This window comes from Myodes glareolus, chromosome 26, assembly GCF_982192425.1.
Source record: "Myodes glareolus chromosome 26, mMyoGla1.1, whole genome shotgun sequence".
Lineage (NCBI taxonomy): Eukaryota > Metazoa > Chordata > Mammalia > Rodentia > Cricetidae > Myodes > Myodes glareolus.
The window spans coordinates 17349291-17369259 of NC_142051.1; the positions used below are offsets into that span (position 1 = coordinate 17349291).

Sequence of the window (19969 nt, forward strand, 5' to 3'; positions counted from 1 at the left end):
CTATGCTTACTGAACAGACATCTTTCTGAAAGTTGCATCTGAAAAGCGCTTTGATTTTGAAATCAATATGCTAACCCTTTCAACAACACAGACTATAACATGGAGGTCTCACTGCACAGATTTCTCTGTTTTTTAAAGAACTAGAATTAAAAACAACAGAGTGGATGGAAGCCAATTCTGGGACGTGTTCCGGGTCTGACCATGCTGGTGGATCTTGAGCAAATGATCCTTTCCTTCAGTTTCTCCCATCTGTAAAGTGGAAGCGGTGCTCTGGGGTTACTCCCCTCCTTCCAGCCTAATAGTGGAATGGACCAGGAAGCACACGCACACAGCATAGAAGGCGTAGTAGCCAGAGACTTGAAAAGAAACTTCCAGTTTTGTTGATAGTCACCAGCTAATGTCTGTAACAAGCCAAAAGTAGATCGTACTTGCGGGGAACTCCATACTGCAAACTGCCCTATTGAATTAATCCTGATCTTCTAAAGGATAGACACCGTGATACATGATACTGGGCAAGGGAACCAAGTCAGTTTGGATAATGCACTATAGAGGACAGCCCAAGCAAGTAGAGGCCCTTGGATGGGAGAACTCCAGGCTTGTTATAGGTAATATCTCCCAGACCAACGATGTCCTCGACTCATATCCCCACTGGAGGGGCTTCCTGTTTTACTGGAATAGGTGCTCTGTGGTTATTCCTACTCAGTCATTGACTTGGAGTAAGCTGAGGACTGCGGCTATCATGGGGGAGACTACAGAAGCGGCTGGCAATCGGAGCAGTGTGTTTTCAGACATTTTCAACTTTTTTTGCGTTTGGTTTGCACTGAACTTGTGCTAAGGCAGCCTGGTGTTTCTCAGCACATAAGCACGCCCCACCCTCCCATGTCCTCCAAATGTTTCATTTCCAGCCTGAGAGTATGGGAAAGCCGTTTCAATCTTATTAATTTCCTTTCATCCTCTGCTGCCAGAGTGCTACTGATTCTAAACTGAACAATTAGAACATTTTCCTTTTTTTCTTTCCCTTTTCTTTCTGTAGCAGGCATTTTCTTTTGAATCACCAACCAGCCCCCAAATCATCACACAGACACATATTAGTTTTGAATGCTTGGTCTGGGTTAGGCTCACTTCTGGCTAGCTCTTTTAACATCAATTAACCTGTTTCTCTTTATCTACCTTTCTACCTCTGGCCTTTCTTCTTTTCTTTCTTTTTGTGTTTCTTACTTTCAATGCTTTTAGTGTCTGACTGACTGGCAGCTTGACCTGTGCCCCTCCCCCTTCCCTTTCTCTTCTCTCTTCTTCTCCTCATTCTTTTTTAACTTAGATTTCCCCTCCTATTTATTCTCTCTGCCTGGCAGCTCCATCTCTCCTTTTTCTGTCCAGCTATTGGCTGTTCAGCAGTGAGGTGCTGCTGGAAGGCAATGTGAAACAAATGCAACACTTCTTTCCATAATTAGACAGTCATCCTTACATCGTTAAACAGATGCAGCATAAAGAAAAGGAACACACCTTTACACAGTTAAAGGAATATTCTGTAGCATAAACAAACATAACACATCTCAGCCTAGCTAAGACAATATCCCAGAACGTTTTTCTCTCTAGGTTCTCATTTCTCCAGTGATTTTAAAGAGTGTCTAGGTTTCGTCTTGATTGCAAATCCCAAGACAGTAACCTACATCAGTTAAAGGGGACGATTTGGAACTGGATATAAGTGGGTCTCTAATCATAGCTCTTTTACTTAATTTGGGTCAATGTCAGCAAGTTATACAACCTTTAAAGCCTCATACTTCTGATTGGACAAAATAATGATACCTTCTTTGTTACATTGTGACTGTATCACACCATGAGCCTTTAGTGATGGCTTCATTTCCAGTGATTTCTGCTCACTGACGGGACTTTTCTTCAGCTTTCCATGTTTCACTTCTTCCAACCCAACATAGTTACTTTGATTCTAGTTCTCCTCTCAGGATGATATAATCTAAAGACGGCCTTTGTATTGTGGAAAAGAGAAAGACCTTTGCTTATCTGAAAATCCTTTGCACCAAGAAGTGCTTTTGGTGATGGGTCTACCCTGGTGAGACAGACAGGCCATGCCTCTGCAGCTGCAGACTGCTGTGCTGAGGCTGATTCCAGCTGTGCTTTGGGCCCTAAAATCTTAGTGACTTGTCCCTTCATTTCCCTTTTCAGTTTTGTCTCAAGAAGCCTATGTGCATTCTTCCTGAGATTCTCCTCTTCTTTTTCCTGGAAATTTGTTCTAACACCCATCTCTTAATCTCCACATCTCCAATCACCATATTTGTTCAATCATTATTTCTTGGAACAACATTTTCTCTCTGTATGTGCATATACTTTTTAAAGGCAGAGGGGTTGGTTGGTGTACACCCCTTTTGTCCCAGTACTCAGGAAGCAGAAGCAGGTAGAGCTCTGTGAGTTCGAGGCCAGCCTGACCTATAGAGTGAGTTCCAGGATAGCTAAGGTGACACAGAGAAACCCTGTCTCAAAAAAAAAAAAAATAAGCAAAACACGAATGCTTCATGTTCATGTGTTTTTAGCTCCATTCACACCCACGAGATATTAAAATGGTTCCTTCCTGATTGTGACTGACTACATTCCTCTGTTAAATATTCCTTTCCTTGAAACTGGAAGCACAACTCCCAACCATGTCTTCCATGACTCTACTTTTACCCACGCAGCTCTCGGCTGTTAGTCATACTCTGGTGTCCACCTTTGCTTTGAATTTAAATTCCTGAGTGTTTATCCCGAGCACTCCAGAGAAGACGATGTGATCTGCAGAAAGTCCTATAGGCTCCACTTTCCGTTGCCTTCCCTGAAACAAGAGCACAGTTCTCTGGCGTTCTTACCTACTCCTGACCTTGTTTCTGTCTCCAGCTGGGTCTTCTCCCGCAGCCCATTTCTTTGTTTCGTTTCCTCTCTAGTCCTGTGCTTCTAGACCTCTTTTTAAAGCTTCACATTTTCCAAGTGATTTCTGTAGTTAACTTTTTTCTAAAGTATGTTTTTATGCATAGCTTCTAATGTCATCTTCTCCTATCTTAGACTAAAATTCAAATTTACCTATGTCACATTTGTTAAGCTGCCTTGCTGTCATTCATTCATCTTGCTTGTTTCTGAGTGTCTTGTATCTGGTTATCCGGGGTACCACACTTATGCCCTCACTTTCCAATACTTTAGCTCTGCGATCCAAACTCCTAAATTCTGCTTCAAACTTACTTCCCGCTCAATCCCCCAATATGTGGCTTCATGCCTTCCTATCTGTATGACCTTCTCTCCTTCAGGTTTCTCACCTCCTCACCTGTCCCACTTTGTAAATATGATTTTTGTTACATCATGTAGATGGGTGCTGAATATGTCCATTTTTGAGGCAGAACCAAGATGTCACACTTTAGATCCTTCAGCCCCATAGTTTGAGCTGTACTTACATGGTTCCTATTTGTATTTTGTGGGATATTGAAGAAACTACCAACTCACTAAACATATGCTAAGGAAATAATTGAGTTTGGAAGATTACCTTCTCTTAAAAAGTGATTACATATTGTGGAAACATACCAGTGAAACAAGAAAGACTATCTCGTTGATGAATAGCTGGTGTTTAAGAACACAAAGTAATTGCCACGTGTGCAGATAGTTTCTCTCTTTGTCAACTGTTATTGAATTAAGGGAGCTTATCTTAGCCACCTGGAGGAAAGAGATGTGCCAAGTCTGAGGCAAGGAGGAGGTCTTTTTCTCTGTACATAGTCAGTGCCTCTGAAATCATTAGGTACTCGGATTATTACAAGGTAAACCAAAATAAATAAATAAAGAACAGAAGAAAAACTACTAAATGATGATTGAGTTTTCAAACCTCTAACTGTGACATATTGTTTATGATATTCTAAGCAAATCAGTCAGTTTTTATAGTGTCTCTCATGGACCTTGTTTTATAAAGTTATGATGACTTTTCCTAAGAAATAGTTTGATTCCTTTCCATAAATCTCTTCAAGGTACTTAAGAGTCCAATTTGCTTTCTTGAGGCTGGAATTTTCAACCACAAGTGATTATAGGTTGCCACATTATAAACGAGGTTAGTTTGATGAGTAAATATTTTCAAATTCAGAGAAATGTGATTCAGCACTTCCTTTAAATGAGAAATACGTGTGGTGACTTTTAGTGTGGCCTTTGTTACAGCCATGCGTACTAAGTGTCCTACACACTGACTAAAGAACATTTGGTCAACCCACCTGACACCTCTTTGCAGACTTCATTAAAATAGGCGTTTAAAAAAATTAGCAATTCCCAGAAAAGGTCAGTTAAATATAGAAGACTGTAGACTGCTCCAGGCAACATCAAAAAGATCCAGGCAATACATTTTCTGAAATGTAATTGAGTTATAGGATATCACACTAATGAAGAGTTCGGTTATTATGTCTTTTGCATCTCGGTTATATTTCTACGTCTTATTTCTGAGGCCTCTGCTCCAGCCTCCCTAAGACAGGAAAACAAGTCTATTCTTTATGATTACAGAGTACTCTTTTATCACGAGTTCATGCCAACTGATAGTTTTTATAGCCTGACAAGGGACCAAGTCATCATCACCTGGAGGGAACCACTTAAATCATTTGAAGATGGCTCTTCTGCTCTGAAGGGAACCAGGAGACGACTGTCTCACGGTCGCTCTCTCCCCAGGTGGCAAGGGTTAGTGTTGTTGAAGAACTGACAGATTTTTCCCTCAGGGTGGGTAGACTAGATTGGAAAATACATAGGAGGGGAGTTTGTCAAGAAAATTCAGGGAGCAGAAATGATGCGGTCTAAAGGGGATTCTCACCTGCTCCCTAGATTGGATCAGAAATGCTTATGTTTTATGGACTTGTACAAGTGTGCGGAAGACAAAGAAGAAGCGAAATAACATACATAGAAAGAGAAAGGAGGAGAAGATGTGAGAGGGAGAGATATCCGGAGGGGCATAAAACTTCATGGTTTGCCAGCTCATTTGTTGAGATGATAATAACATTCTCATCTGAGGAACAAGTCCTTCGGGGAATTGAGACTTTATTTTTTTAAGAGGGTGCTTTAAGGGTGATTGACTAATGGGGTGAGAATATTACATTGCATCAAGGTTCCAGAATTAAAGGGAATAGTTTTAGTGTTAAAAAGTGGAAAATCACGGATGAGTTGCTGGACGGGCTGCTGCAGGACGGTGCAAGTTGGATGAGGGCTGTAGGGTTCTCTCTTTGAAGAGGGTACCCCGGGTGCGTGCTTTGAGACGTCACAGTGAATCTCAGCCGCAGATACCATTGATGTGCATTAATAAAAGTTAAAGAGACACCTTGGAGAAGGTGCTATTGCAGTATGTGCATTTGTAAGAGTGGCAGAGGGGGCTATGTAGGCACAAAGGAGTTTCCACTAAACCTAGACTATCATTTATACTTAACCAGTCTCTGTGTGTGACTCACCACACAGTGTGAACTGGTGACTTCTAGAAGCTAACTTAAGGTTTACATACAGGTTTGGGATCTTCCTGGCTTATGGCTCATTACTTGGATTGCTTCAGGTTGATTACTTTAGGCACATTTTGTACTGATTGCATTCTATATTTATTATAATGGTAGTTCTCAGCCTTTCTAATTTAATATTTTATCACTCAAAATATATTAACCACATATCCTTTCTTACATATAGGTGCATATAACTATATCTGGCCTCTCTCAAAAATGGATATGACAAAAATATTGAGCCAAACCAAATCAACACTGATGGCTCCCAATGTCTTTCAGCAGACACAGTTTTGAACTGTTCTACATACACACACACACACACACTTATTAATATATGTTATCCACACACATACATATATACTAATTTTTATTGTATGTACTTTATATGCACATAAAATACATATGTCCACACTAATTATTTAAATCTCAAAACTATCTCACTCAATGGAACTGTTGGTAACTCTATGTTAAAAGAGAAGACAAGAAGAAATGAGAGGTCTTATCCTTTGTTCTGGTAAAACTGTTAAAAAAAAATGTAACAGAGATAAAATTTGAACCCAGAAAACTTGATAGTTTCACATTTCCTTCACTTCGGCTGTGAAGCATTCTCACTTGATTTAGTTCAGTAATCACCTATGGTACCTGTAGATTCTATTTTCATTTGAATATTTCTTAGTGTGGGTGTCCTTATATTACCAGATCAAGGGATTTTGAGTATAATTACCGTGCTTCATTAAGTTTGTCGTGTACCACGTTCACAAAAGTATTTATTCCTCCTAATTACAGACTGTTTTGTTCTGTCTGAGGGATTTTCACTTTGAAGTAGTAGGTTTTGGTCCAAAAATCATGTAGATGTATAAAACATGGAATTTTCAGCCTATAAGTGTGATATGATTTTATGTTTTTCTTCTTGAATGTTTTCCAAGTAGAATAGACTGAACGAAGTGAGCTATTCTTGATTGACACATGACACTGTGAGAATCACACTTGTTGAAATTCTTTCCTTTTCAATACCTTTTCCACAGGGGGCTGCTTTAATTAGAATGCTGGCTAATTTTATGGGCCATTCGGTTTTTCAGAGGGGTTTGCAAGTAAGTAACATGCTTTCTATTTCCTCTGACCATTGTTTTCTTGTCATGATATTTATTTTCATGTTAATTCACATTTTGGGAAATTACTAATATCAAATTGTTTCTTTGATGAGAAATTTAAGAAATGCTAGGTGGGCTCAGTCCTCCAGTATGACGAAGAAGAAAATCCAACACAGGACACATGGTGTAAGGTCTGTCCATTCTCAAACAGGTAGACAGTTTAGAGGCATTTAATTGGCATTGACAAACTGAACTAAGTTTTACCGAACTTCAGAAAACCCGCTATTATTTCCTGTCATTGAGATGCTTACGCAATATGAAAACAAATTGTTGGCTTTACTAAAATTACATAATTGAGAACACTTTGTGCCTGCTTCTCAGTTATGTACGGTCTGTTTTGTTTTATTATTGGTGTACAGAGTTGCTGTTCGTCTCAGTGAAAATAAAATACTTTTATTTGAAAGAGATGTGAATCATTTTAAAAGAAAGGAGATAATCATGTGTTTTTCATTTTGTTGTTATCTCTTCGAAGCCCGTTCTTTTCTAATGTGAGCAAGAATTGTAGTGCATATGAAGAGGAGGAAAAGTGGGAAGGAACTGGGAGGAGCAGAGGGAAGGAGAACTGTAATCAGGATATATTGTATGAGGAAAAAAAAATCTATTTTCAATCAAAGGGAAAAAAGAAAGAAAGAACAGTTGTATATAACTGCATTTAGGGTAATGAGCATGAAAATGTAAGAATGGATTTGTATAAAACAAATTATTAAAGATGGAGAGCAGATAAAACAATAAAAAATTAGAACTTTGATTCCACTGAATCTGCTAGAGTAAATCACTCTCTTAGTCACTGTGATTGATGAATTATTTATGATGCATTCTGCTACTTAGAAGTGTCCTTTAAAGTAAATTGATGTTCACCTGAAATACAATTATGCTAAGACAGAGGGAGCAATCAATCTTATCTGTTCTTAGTAAGCTTTTCATTTTGAAATTTAAATAAACTGCAACTGGGATTGGGTCATATTTTTGGTAGTAGAATTCTATCTTTATCAAAAATAAACTGAAAGATAAAATACAAAGGCAAGAGTAAAATTTGATATGAAAACCACTAAATTTAACACAACAAACGAAGGGAGCATATACATTTACTGAAGAACGATTTTCCTTATAAACTACTCTTGCAGATTAGTTTTAGCAGGCTTCGAAATTTATTTTTATCAGCCCTTTTCATTACAAACGCCCTCAGAATACCTGAGTCCATTGAACGTATTTGCTCAAGGATGTAGGTTCTGTTTGCTGAGGGATGAAGACTCCATTCGGATCACATAGTCGAGAAAACCTTTTCTTTTCTCCCTTTTCTTTTCTTTTTGCTTCACCTCAAAGAATGCCCTCCATGAATATAAACTATCTGGAGAAATGGCCTTCCTTATCCCCACTGCTTTGTTTTCCCCATCGAATTTGTAACAAGACAGTTTCAGAAAATATCTAAGTTTCCATGAGGTCAATATAAATTTAATTTGAATTCCTGTTGGCAAACTGATATGAAATCATTTTCTGCATGCAATTCTTATTATTTCTCTTCAACTTTGTACATATATATGCTCATCAGATTGAGTGACTTTAGTATGTTATTTGGACAGTGTTTTTACAGCCTTTTCCCGTATCCTGTCATGTTTTCTATGGTATACAGAACATATTATTTTGAGTATATCTTAAAAATCGGTTTTGCTGACTCTGCCTCGTCAGTTTTGTCTGAAATTGCCAAAAAAAAATGAAATAAACTTTTATTGGAAGCTAACGATAATGCACAATTCTGTGCTTTAACACTTGATTTTTGTTAATTTTCAAGCAAGGGAGTCTATGTTTGTCAACACTGCATTTCATTTGCCTCGTGACATCTCATTGATCAGGTGGATCTGCATCCTTCAGTGCTTGGTCTGCAGCTTCATTTATACTTATCACTCAAACTGATTTAGTGTATCATCAGCAGTTTGGATTAGTTGACACTAGATCCTTCTGTCTGGGTGATAAATTATCATCTCTTGTGCATGAAGATGTATGGGGTGCATTTTGGAGATGACCTCCTGAACAGACACTTCATGTCATGGTGCTGAGTGTTGGGAGAGTTCATATTAATAAGCTTGCCATTCACAAGGCTCTGGAGAGCTTTACTTTACAAGTTGTTGAAAGGGCTATTCTGGGATGTCAGCATTTACCTCTGAGTAAAATCTATTCATTGTTTTTACATTAACCATGGCTATTTCTATGTTGACAAATGAAAGTTTATTGTTTTCAAATAGATTATGTTCATATTTACTGGTTCAGGCAACCCCAAACTGCAAATGAGGTGCATTTTCATATGCTTCTATTCCTTCTTTCCTTTCTTTCTCTTTCATTCTTTGTGCATTAAATTTTTTCACCATGTACTCAAATAATTCCCTTAACTATGATATGATAGCAAGCTATGATATCAGCTTCTTCTTTTTACTATCTAACAAAATGTGTGTTCCTGTTTTCTTCATGTCTGTATGGGTTATTCCACACTCTTTTTAAGAACAAGGCAAAAATATTTACAAATGTGCTATGTGTAATTTATCTAGTAGATTTCTAGGTCAGTTTATATATTCATATATTTCTCAGATAATATTTGAATAGAGTTTCAACAATATTTTCATATCACATAGTAATTTGTGTGGCAATATGTATTTTAAATTTCAAACTGAAGATATATCACAGCAGGCAGGGATTCTGAAACTTTTGGAGAAAAAAAAAACCTGTTGTGGAATATTTGATTGCACGTGAAACTCTGAGACTGAATTAATAAAATTAATCTTGGATCGGGGGGCGGAGCCAGTGAGTAGCTGACAGGAATTAGGCCTAGGATGGAGGAGCTAGGAATACAGATAGAGAGACTCACAGGGAGGAGAAGTGAGGGGCTTAGAGATTCCTGAGTCTTTTTGGCTTGGGATGGAAAGAAGAAATGTTCTCTTTCTGGGTCTCCAGTCAAAAGGGAAGGTCATCTGGTTGCTTCTTGGCTGTTTTGATCTAGGAGGTTTTCACACCCTCATCTAACTGCTGACTCTTTACTGGCAAATAGAACAATAGAGTTTAGGCCTACAGTTGGCATCTGCAGCCAAGCTGGTGTGATGACTGGCGAAATGCCTGCGGGCCACAGCGAGTCTTTATATATCAGTAGATTGAGGAGCAGTTGCTAAGCTGACAGAAAAACGATGGAAAACTTTTGTTTTTATTCATTATATAACCTATAAATAAGCTATCCGTCAGCAAGGAGAAAAATTAAATGAGTAAAAATGTCCAATTGCAAAGAAAGTTTTGATGTTTTTGAACTTCTTATTTCTTTTAAGTTTACTTAAATGTTTAAATTGTTTAGTTTTTCATGATTTTTTTAAACAAGAAATTATCTCAGACCTCTTCTTTAGTAAACAAATTGTATTCATAAGTTTAGATTAGTTGATAATTTAGCTAATTATGTTTGAATTGAAAGTGGAACATGCCAAATGAACCTAATTTAAACATTTTGTTTTTGATTTTATGTATCATTCATAAATAATATATTTCAAGACACAGAAATGATTATATTTTTGCAAGCTCTACAAATCTCCTGTTAAATATAATCCATTACACAAAATGATAGCAGGCAGTTTGTGGGAAGCTTCAGGCAAAAGAATAAGTGGTGAGAAATAATTCTCATTTCTCTTAATTAATATTCAACCTCCTCCAAGCCATGACATCTCTCTTGGCCTCCCACCTTATTGCAACACTGAAGTTTCAAGACTTTTTCCATCTTTTATGGTTTCTAAATATAGGATTTATTTAGGACGGTTGATCAGTTAGGCAATTTAATTTGATATTTCTTAATTTGGGACAGCTTTTTTAATTTGATGGAAGCACCCCATTAGCCGCATGTACAAAAGTGGCTTTCTGTCCTGGAACTTCCCGGGGTCTGCTGAATGTTGTACGGTGTGGCCATCAGTGTGTGCAGTAACGCAGCCATACCAAACTAGATGGGTATCTGCCGCTCTGTTGCAGCTTTTGCTATTAACGCATTTTACTTTTCTGGTACGAAAACCAACCTATGTTGTCTTGGGGTTTAAACCAGTTATTTACTTTCCTGCTTTGTTACCCCATATATTTAGTATTTTTTGTGATAATCTATGGTTGTCTTGCATGATATTTGCTAAGGGCTTTTTGAAATTTCTTGATGATTTCTATAGCGTCTGTTATGTCATAATTTACAGTTGTTTCCCCTTAACTGTGGAATTGACTCTATTTACAGTGTCCTGGAGGTAGTCTTTGAGGAGAATTAGCATTCCCCTTGTTGAGTGTTACTATAGGGAATTCAGACAAGGGAGGGACTTACCTTGTCAGGTAGGAGAGCTGTTTTTAACACCAGGCAGAACTCGGGGGATTTAGACCTTTGAAGCCTGTGTTCTAATTCTGCTTGCCATTTGGCTTCCCTTTTGTACACCATTCTTCATATAAACACAATGAACACATGTATTGCTCTCATCCTGCTATCCCTTATCAATGCTGCCTCCTTTAGAAATCTAACAGACAAACCCTTGTCGATAGCTTTCTTTAAAGAGGTAGATCCGTTTCTTAAAGGGCTAGCACTTATCATAGCTAAACCAGCTTCAGTTTTAATGTTCATATTGAAAATAGATCTTGGAGAAAATCAAATACAAACTTTTCTGTTGTCAGATTATGTCTTTCAGTTACAAATAGTATGTGTTCATGATGTAGAAATGTACATATTTTTCAGATTCTGCATACTTACACTTCTCTGTCATATATTCCATAAAACTCAGAGCAATATTAAAATCATTCTATTTAGTTTAAGAAGAGATGGATTTAACGTTGTGTGCAATCGTTTCACAATGGATATAAGAGAACAAGTCAAGAAGTTTCCAGGAAGTCAGTAGCTTTTGTATCACATGTAACTAATATGCACTTGTCACAATATCCATATCGTCAATATTATTTACCATGACTCCATCATACCAGGTATATTAATATCAGTCAAGTGTCTATAAACTTAATTGTTTACTCTTCTACAGTAAGGAACAGAACAACAAAAAACATATTACTGAACTGTCCACAAGATACCTTGCCGTGGAAAAGAACTGTTTTGATGGTTTTAGTGACTATAAGTTTGCAAACTGTAAACTGTTTGACTTGCACAATCATAACAGCAGGCTGGCTCCTCATTATGTCTCCCTGGTTTAGCTAGCACTCCTGAGACATGGCAAACACTCCGAGAAGTGTCACGTCTGTGGCTGTCTTAAGTGGCTTTTTGCTTAAAGATAACTCTGAATATAATATCTAAAGTGAGGCTATGTTTCCCCAGCCACCAACTTTTCTCCTAGTAGGATACCATTAAGTAATGATGGACCAGAAAGTAACTTGGGACTTCAAGTCAACGAGAATGTGGAAGGCAGGTCATTGTTAACCAGAGACATTCCCAGCTCACAAACTTTTTAAATATCTTTGTGTGTATGTGTGTGTGTGTGTGTGTGTGTGTATTATAAACACTCTCAAATTCTTTTCTCTGTCATCATGGAAGGCCAAATTCACATATATTTAACATTTTAGGGTTACAACATACCCAAGATCAGTTCATTAGTGTCTACAGTTTTAACCGTGGCTTTGTAATTTAGTTTTAGTTCCTATAGTCTGAAACTCTATCCGTTTATTACTATAGGATTACTTTATAACAATATATGTTGATAATATAGAACCTCTGTAAAATCATTTGGAGCCCCTCCATGTTTATCTCTGTTTGTTTCTTTGGATCAAACCAAATTCATTTTTTTCTTTTTCTCTGATTTTTCTGAATATAAAGTTGCAAATATGAACTCTTTAAGGAACATTGACTGATTTGGTAATTATTAAAATAATTAGTCCATAGCACTATCTGTAGTAGGAAGGCCACTTGTTTCCCAGCTGCCCAGACTCCCAAAATAACCACACAGAAACTGTATATTTAAATCACTGCTTGGCCAGTAACTTAAGCATATTGATAGCTCTTACATCTAGAATTAACCCATTTCCAGTATTTTATATTTTACTATGACGCTTGTAGCGTGCCAGCAAGCATCTGGTGTGTCTGTCTCTGGCAGAGCTACATGAGTTCTCACTGACCGTGCCTTTTTTCTCCCAGCATTCAGTTAAGTTCCCACACCTAGCTCTGTTCTACCCTATCAGGCCAAGTCAGTTTCTTCTTTGACCAATGGTATTCACACCATACAGAGGGGAATCCCACATCAACTATCACTTTTTCTTTTAAAACAAAATAATAGTTTCCTAAGGATCTGAACCTGAAAGTATCATTATTCATGATATTATGAATTGACATCAGTAATTAAATATATATATTTAATACACACACACACATACACATACACACACACAAAAGATCATTGTTATGCCTGATGAAAACTCAAACCCTAAAATATCTGTCAGAGTGAGTCACCTTCCGGCTCAGCCAATAAGAATAAGTCAATAACTTCTAAAATATGTTTGAATAGAGAAAGATTTCTTTTAATTAGTATTTAGCTGCTCTCTTCCATAAGGTAACCTACAACAAGTTTGGCTCCAATTATCAGGTTGAAAATTGCTTATGCAAATCAATGTATGCAATGAGGTGTGGAGAAAAAACAAAAAAGAAATGTCATTATTATTGGTTTGTGCTCATAAAATTATGATAGCCCGAGGGTAATGACAGGCACAAAGCCATGGTGATTATTAGTAGCAATAACACCCTTAACGACATGTTCCTGTGAAGTGTTATATGTAAGTATGTGTATTTGAGATTTTTATTTGAGAATCATGGGCTTATGTATAGGCATATTTGCTCCTTTGCATGTGGATTTTTAGACAGACTGAAAGTTGGCCATCAGAGCAGAGATGGTACACCGAAGTTAGCTTCCTCCTAAACAGACTATATGCATACTTATCATGATGTAAACTGAATTACTGTTAATGTAAAATTACCATTGACACTTCACCCCAATGTGTCTAACTCCACTTACAGACTTGTAAAGGTTAAGATACCTCATAAGCATAAAGCTGAATATTTCATAATGATATCTAGTGATCATTCAACATCATATAAAACCGGTACCATTGCAAGTATTTTAGACATTGGGTCTGCCTTAACCAGCATTTAATTTGTCAAATAATTAGCCAAGAAGCCAAAATGAGTAGGTATTTGTAATGCATGGAAGTCAGAATTTCTGTTTCTTAAATGGAACAATATAACTTTAAAAAAGAAATAAAAATCACTGCTCATATTTCTGAAATAAGAGGAATAAAATGTTGTAGTCATCAATTTCACTTAAAGAGACAAATCAATTAGCAATAAAATGTGCCACCGGCTTTTTCTTCTCATTTCCGCAATTATACGTATGATCCATAATTCTTGCTCACATAACTTCAGTAGAGCTGTAGGAAAATCAGTGAGGTCTACCTCAGGACCGGAGGAGCCACATAAGACCCTGTCCTTTCTGACTGGATGGCCTCTTCTGCCTTCCCCCTCTCCTTTCCTTTTTTGTCTTCTCTTCCCTTTCCCTTAACTTCCTCTCTTTGCCTTCTCCAGACATTTTTCTTACTTAGGTTAGAGCATAGGGTTCTTTTATTTGACTCTGGGACACTTTGACTTCTTTTGGAGGAAGGATTGAAAAGTACATTAACTCTTCACTTTTTATTTTTTAAAAAGCATTATATTTATTTACTATCAATTTTACTATTAAAATAAGCAGAATTTCTTTATGTAATAGATATTTTCTAAAATTTTTGTATGTTGCATTCTTTATGAACAGTTATCAGGTAGTTTATTATGTATGGTTTTTGGCTTGAAGAAATCAATGTTTAGAGAAAATAGGCAACTCCTTAGATAATTTCTAAAAGCCACATGGCTGGTAAGGATCAGCATGGATTCTTAACTAGACTGTTCAATGTATAAACAATGTTTGTCCTAATTGATTGAATTACATACTCTCCTCCGTTGGTTGTTAGTGCCATGGATGTGGGAGGAAAGAGCTGGAGAGTGAAGACACACGATGCTTATGCCTATAACCACTAGGCATCTTAGGAAGACACAATGCCTATTCCTGCAAGCTGGGGGCATCTTGATTTACAAAAGGCAGTCCACTTTTTTATCTGCCAGGATATACTTTATCTATTTTTGTGAGCTAGTGGTGGTCAAAGCCCTTTATCTGGGCATTTAGAAAAAATGCATTTCACAAGCTTGAGTTGTGCCAACAGATTCATTTTATGTCTTGGTAATATTTCAAGCTAGCAGCAACGGTGAGAAGTGGGTATATTTTAGTACCTGGAAACACCCTTGTAGACTATTATATTTACACTATTTTTGCTGACAAGTATAGAATCTTTTCAGGTTGTTCTGCAATGGAGTACAAGTGTAGCAATGGCAATATTGTAACTCATAAGACTTCTGTTTGTAGGCATTGGTGCTGTGATCCATAATTGCTACCTAAGAGATACTTGGAAACCAAAGTGGTGTGGGTATAGCTATTGTCTATAATTTAAAGTGACGAAACAAACAAAATCCCTTTTCAAATGCTGGCAGGTTGTTTTGATTTAAAATACTCTGTGGCACTCTATATTTGACAACCTATTTTAAAAAAACACTAATTTTTACAAAATTTGCATTCATTAAGCAAGGTGATGGATTTTTAAAATATGTAAAACACATTTTTTGTTCCTGAAAAAAATAGCTGAATACGTGTCTAGGCAAGCCGCTTCTGAAAGTAAATTTAGGGTAAACACACATTTAAATTTCTGACTCAGAATGACTTGCAAACAATTATACTCAACTATTGTTCTTCTTTTTCCTCAAATAGCTTTTTTTTCTAAACACCCCACTTTCCCCCCTATATTTTAAGCTTTATGTGGATGCTTGAAACTTCTTATATGGAACATACTCTGTAATGCAGTTGGTTTGGTTCCTCTCATACTAGAATTCAGCAACAGAGAAAATTTGAATAATGACTTATTCCTTTCCATCTTTGGCTCTTGTCCGTAAGAATTAAACTACAGACATTCCTTTTGTTTTTGCATAAGACTTTCTCCCTCAATGCTCAGCTGCTTCTGCTCATTTTGTCTCATAATATCCAGAAAAGTCTGCAAATATTAACCACAATTAATACCTCAGTTTATAGTGCAGCTTTCTCTGTTTCCTCTGACTGTCTATGATAGTTCTAACCGGTTCTGTTTTTCTCAAGGTCAAGGTTTTGAATATATGTTCTGAAATATGTGAGCCAGACTCAAATAAGACTGCCCAGCGCTTGGTGTCATCGTTATGATGGGAACATTTGAACTCTTTTGTTGTTCAAGATCACTTGAAAATCCCCTTATGCTATCTGCTTAAAGTAGTTAAGTTCATAGGACATCCATTACCAATTTAAAAACCTTCTCTCTAGATGCTTAATTTCAGTCCAAAGCTTTAAAACGTTTTTGTGGTCACTTGGTGTACACACCATTTGTGAAACTTTTTGCCCTTTCTTGTATTCATTTGTTTATCTTTAAATGCTGCTGGCATAACTGGATGTCAACCTGTAGAGGAATGAAAATAGATCCATATCTATTACCATGCACAAAACTCAATCCAAATGAATTAAAGACCTCAATATTAATCTGACCACTTTGAACCTGATAGAAGAGAAAGTGGGAAGTAGTCTACAAGACATGGTCACAGGAGACCACTTCCTAGGTAGAACCCCAGTAACACTTGTTTGCCATTATTTTTTTGTTAAGTGCACACCTCATTCCCCATATTGCCTCTCCACAACACAGTGAAAACTACCACATTTACAAAAGAGTCTTGCACTTTGAATAAATTGTAAAATATAGTGTTTATTTACTGTCTAGTGATCCCCAAAATGAGAGTCTGCATTTGCTTTTTGAAATCATCTATTGATATATTAGACATGATTTTAGGTTTCAAACAATATAATAAACTATGGCAAATTTAAGGTGACACGAATTTATTGAAAGGACCAAAAATGATCCATCACGTTATTTAGAAGGATGGACAAACAAAACTCACCAAAAGGTTATAATGAAACTTAGAAACTATGATAACTTCTAATGTCACACCCTTAGGTGTGACACTCAGTTGGTATCATGAGCATTGTGGTCACTCTATGCTCAGTGCTAACTTCTCAACACAGGGTATGATCTCTTTGCTTCTCAGACATTTTACATTGCTTCTTTAGGATTCACAGTTCTGTGCTGAAGCCTCCACTTGTTGGAGGCCAGGACACATGCTTAAACTTTAGGTGCCAGGGGAAGTGAGAGGGAATATTTAGCATTTTGTCCTTTCCATTTCAACACCGAGAGGGAGTTCTTGCCTGCCACCCACATTCCACATTGAGTTATTGCCCCTATGGAGTTCAACTGAGCTCACATGCTGAAAAGCTAAAATGTGACAAATGCCAATGAAATTTTTTTTAGTGGTGTAATTATTCCTGATAGAAAGCAACAATATCTAAAACTTTTGCTTCAGCATCCTTGCCAAGTCTTCAGAAAAACCGGGGCTCGAGTTTGCCTGACGTTCTGGAGAACATTCTGCCCCTTGCTGTCACCCAGGTCCAAACTTGAGTGTCTTTCCTCATCATAGAAATGAACACAAATGTACCTGCTCTATCCAGAGGTAGACTGCTCTGCTTTCTTATGATCAACATCCTGCTTTAATTTCTCATCCCCATTCCCAGCCATTTGCTTTAGAAGACCATGATTTCCCTGGGCATGAAGAAAATGATGCTACCTTAAGCTGTGTTAATAGTATTTTGCCAAAACCCACAACATGATTTAGTTAAATGATTAATGTTAGAAATGAGTTTGCTGCAGGATTTGAGGGGGAAACTTTATGAGTTTTGGAAAGAGTCCCATTATGGGATGCTGTCTTTCACCTTTGTACAAGTTCTGTCTAAAGGTGATGCTTGGGATTGTTGTTGCCATCCAGCTACATAACTGAGAATGAGGTTAAGACATGTACAAAAGCAAGAGGCCTCAGATCTGTTCTATCCCTAATACAAAGGAAGAAGTTTTCCTATTTTTAAAAGTTATCATGCTCTGGATATTTTGCTACTTAATGCTCAAACCAGAGAAAACAACCACAAAGATTTCATTGGACCATTATCTATATCCCCAGGAATAAGTCACTTAAATTGCTAATTCTCCATCCAGTCTTGTGAAGAAACTTAGTAAGAGGAGAATAAGTTTTCTGTAATTATTTTTGTGTCTTAGATGATAAAAGAAGAGTACTTGTACTTTACTTCCTGAGCTCAATCTCTTTCCTATAACTCTAGTCATTTTTGTCTAATTGTCTTTCATATATGACATGTCATGAGTCATGTCACATGTTAACAAGGAAAGTAGGAAGCTGTCTGAGATATAATAATTCAATCTTTTGATGAAGTTAAGTTTATGTCATATATTTGAGAAGTATTCGCTGAAATAATGAGGTATGCCCCATATCACTATCTTAAGAGAACTTCTTGAGTAAGCCTAATAAATGCAAGTTAATAGCTGCATTATCAGTATTAACAGAGGACCATGCTGCACATCGAGTGTTGTATTATAGACATACATTGCTGTGTGTACCAGGCTAAGAACAGGTATGCTGGTTAAACAGTAATAAAATGGTTTTGACAAGTTCCTTAAATCCTTGGAATTTGCATAGATAATGTGGGCAGCCAACAGTAAACAATGCAACATGCTATGGAAAATGATCTTATACTGCATGATGAATATCAGCCTAAGAAACATAGCTCAAAATAAAGAAAGGCATTGAAGTGGGCAGGGAAAGATTCCTGGGAGGTATTTATCAAAAGTTAGTTCTGGAGTATAAACTGAATTTAAGCAGTCGAAAGAGAAGTTAATATATAGAAAACTGCATGAACAGAGAAAAAAGATGCATTTGGCATATTGTAAAGCATCAAAGTGTCTCAGATGAGGTGCTAGAACAACAGGAAAACAGATGTGGTTTAAGGGGTATATTTTTAAGCTACATAAAGAAGTTTGGATAGTATTTAGAGCATATCAGTGGTTCTTGGTAGAGATTATAACTCAAGGTGATAGAAAGGCACTGTGTTAGTGGAATTCTTCTAAGCAGCATTCAAAAGAGTGATTGTCAAAGAAATGAAGGGGAATGGGAGGGTCTTGAAAGGATGTTTCTACCACAAACCATCATATGGATGTGAGGGAAAGAGAGGCACCAATCTGACTTTCTAGTTGAGGGGATGGATTGTCATTGGAAAAGGTTACCCAAAACAACTGCTGTTGAGTGGCTAAAACCTCCCAGACACATGTGATTCTCACTGTGTCTGCTGCACACTGTGATTGCTGACTGTCGGTAGGCAGTTGTTTGCATAGCTTGTTTGTGGTTTGGGTATGGGCTACAGTCACTGATGTCCAGCCTTTGATTGGTTATATGACGATGTGGGGTTAATCGAATAAGATAAAGTATAAAAAACTCATACTGTGCCAAAATCTTGGTAAACTTATTTTACATGTGTTTTACCCTTCCTTATCACTACTATACTTTCTCTTATTTTGTCAAGTTTCCAATCTATAGCCTGAAATTATTAAAAAGATTATAGAAAAATGTATGCTCAATAAAATCAATTAAAAAGGTTATAAGTGATAATACATACAGAATCCTTCAGTATTCCAACATTGTTTTATAACTACATATGGTGTGTTTTTCGTTATCTTTATCTTATAGATGTTAAAACAGGCAAAAAAGAACTTAAATATGGTGGCTTGTTCATAATTTATATTTTATATAGATACTGAGTGTTGTACTTTAGATTTGATTCCAGACTTGTCAGGTTCCCATTCTTCTTTAACCCCCTGTGCCATGATGCCTCTCTTTCTCAGTAGATTTATCAAAACTTATTGACTACATTTTAGCTCTTAATCTATCCACATTCTATGCCATTGCTTGCTGTTTCTAGTAACTCTAGTTATGAAGTAACTAGTGTGGAGTACCCATAATTTTTTAGATGTTAACACTAAAACATTCAATGTTATATAATAATGCCAAATCTATTACTGATTGTCATTCACAGACCTGAAGAAAAACATAGATTTTGATTTTGGGTTCATATGTCTGAGATCTCGATATACACTGCCTTAAAATTATGATAGAAAATTAAAATTTTATTAATTGCATACATATATTTGAAAATATCTTGCAAAATGGTAGTTGTGCCATAACATCTTCACGGTCATTCATAGAAGTAAGTCCTACACAAACACAAATTATATCTAGGTTTTGCGAATATTGTTAGTAAACTTTCTCCTGCTAACCTCTCCTCAGCACCTACAAAGCCTCTTGGCATATCT

General features: G+C 36.8%; 1 protein-coding gene across 1 annotated transcript in view; it reads left to right on the plus strand.

The window, feature by feature from the left end:
* Trhde (thyrotropin releasing hormone degrading enzyme) overlaps positions 1-19969 on the plus strand; it is a 384937-nt gene that overhangs the window by 255536 nt on the left and 109432 nt on the right. The window contains exon 7 of the mRNA XM_048418659.3: positions 6509-6574. Within this exon, the coding sequence (XP_048274616.2) occupies positions 6509-6574 (66 nt within the window). The remainder of the gene's footprint in view (positions 1-6508; positions 6575-19969) is intronic.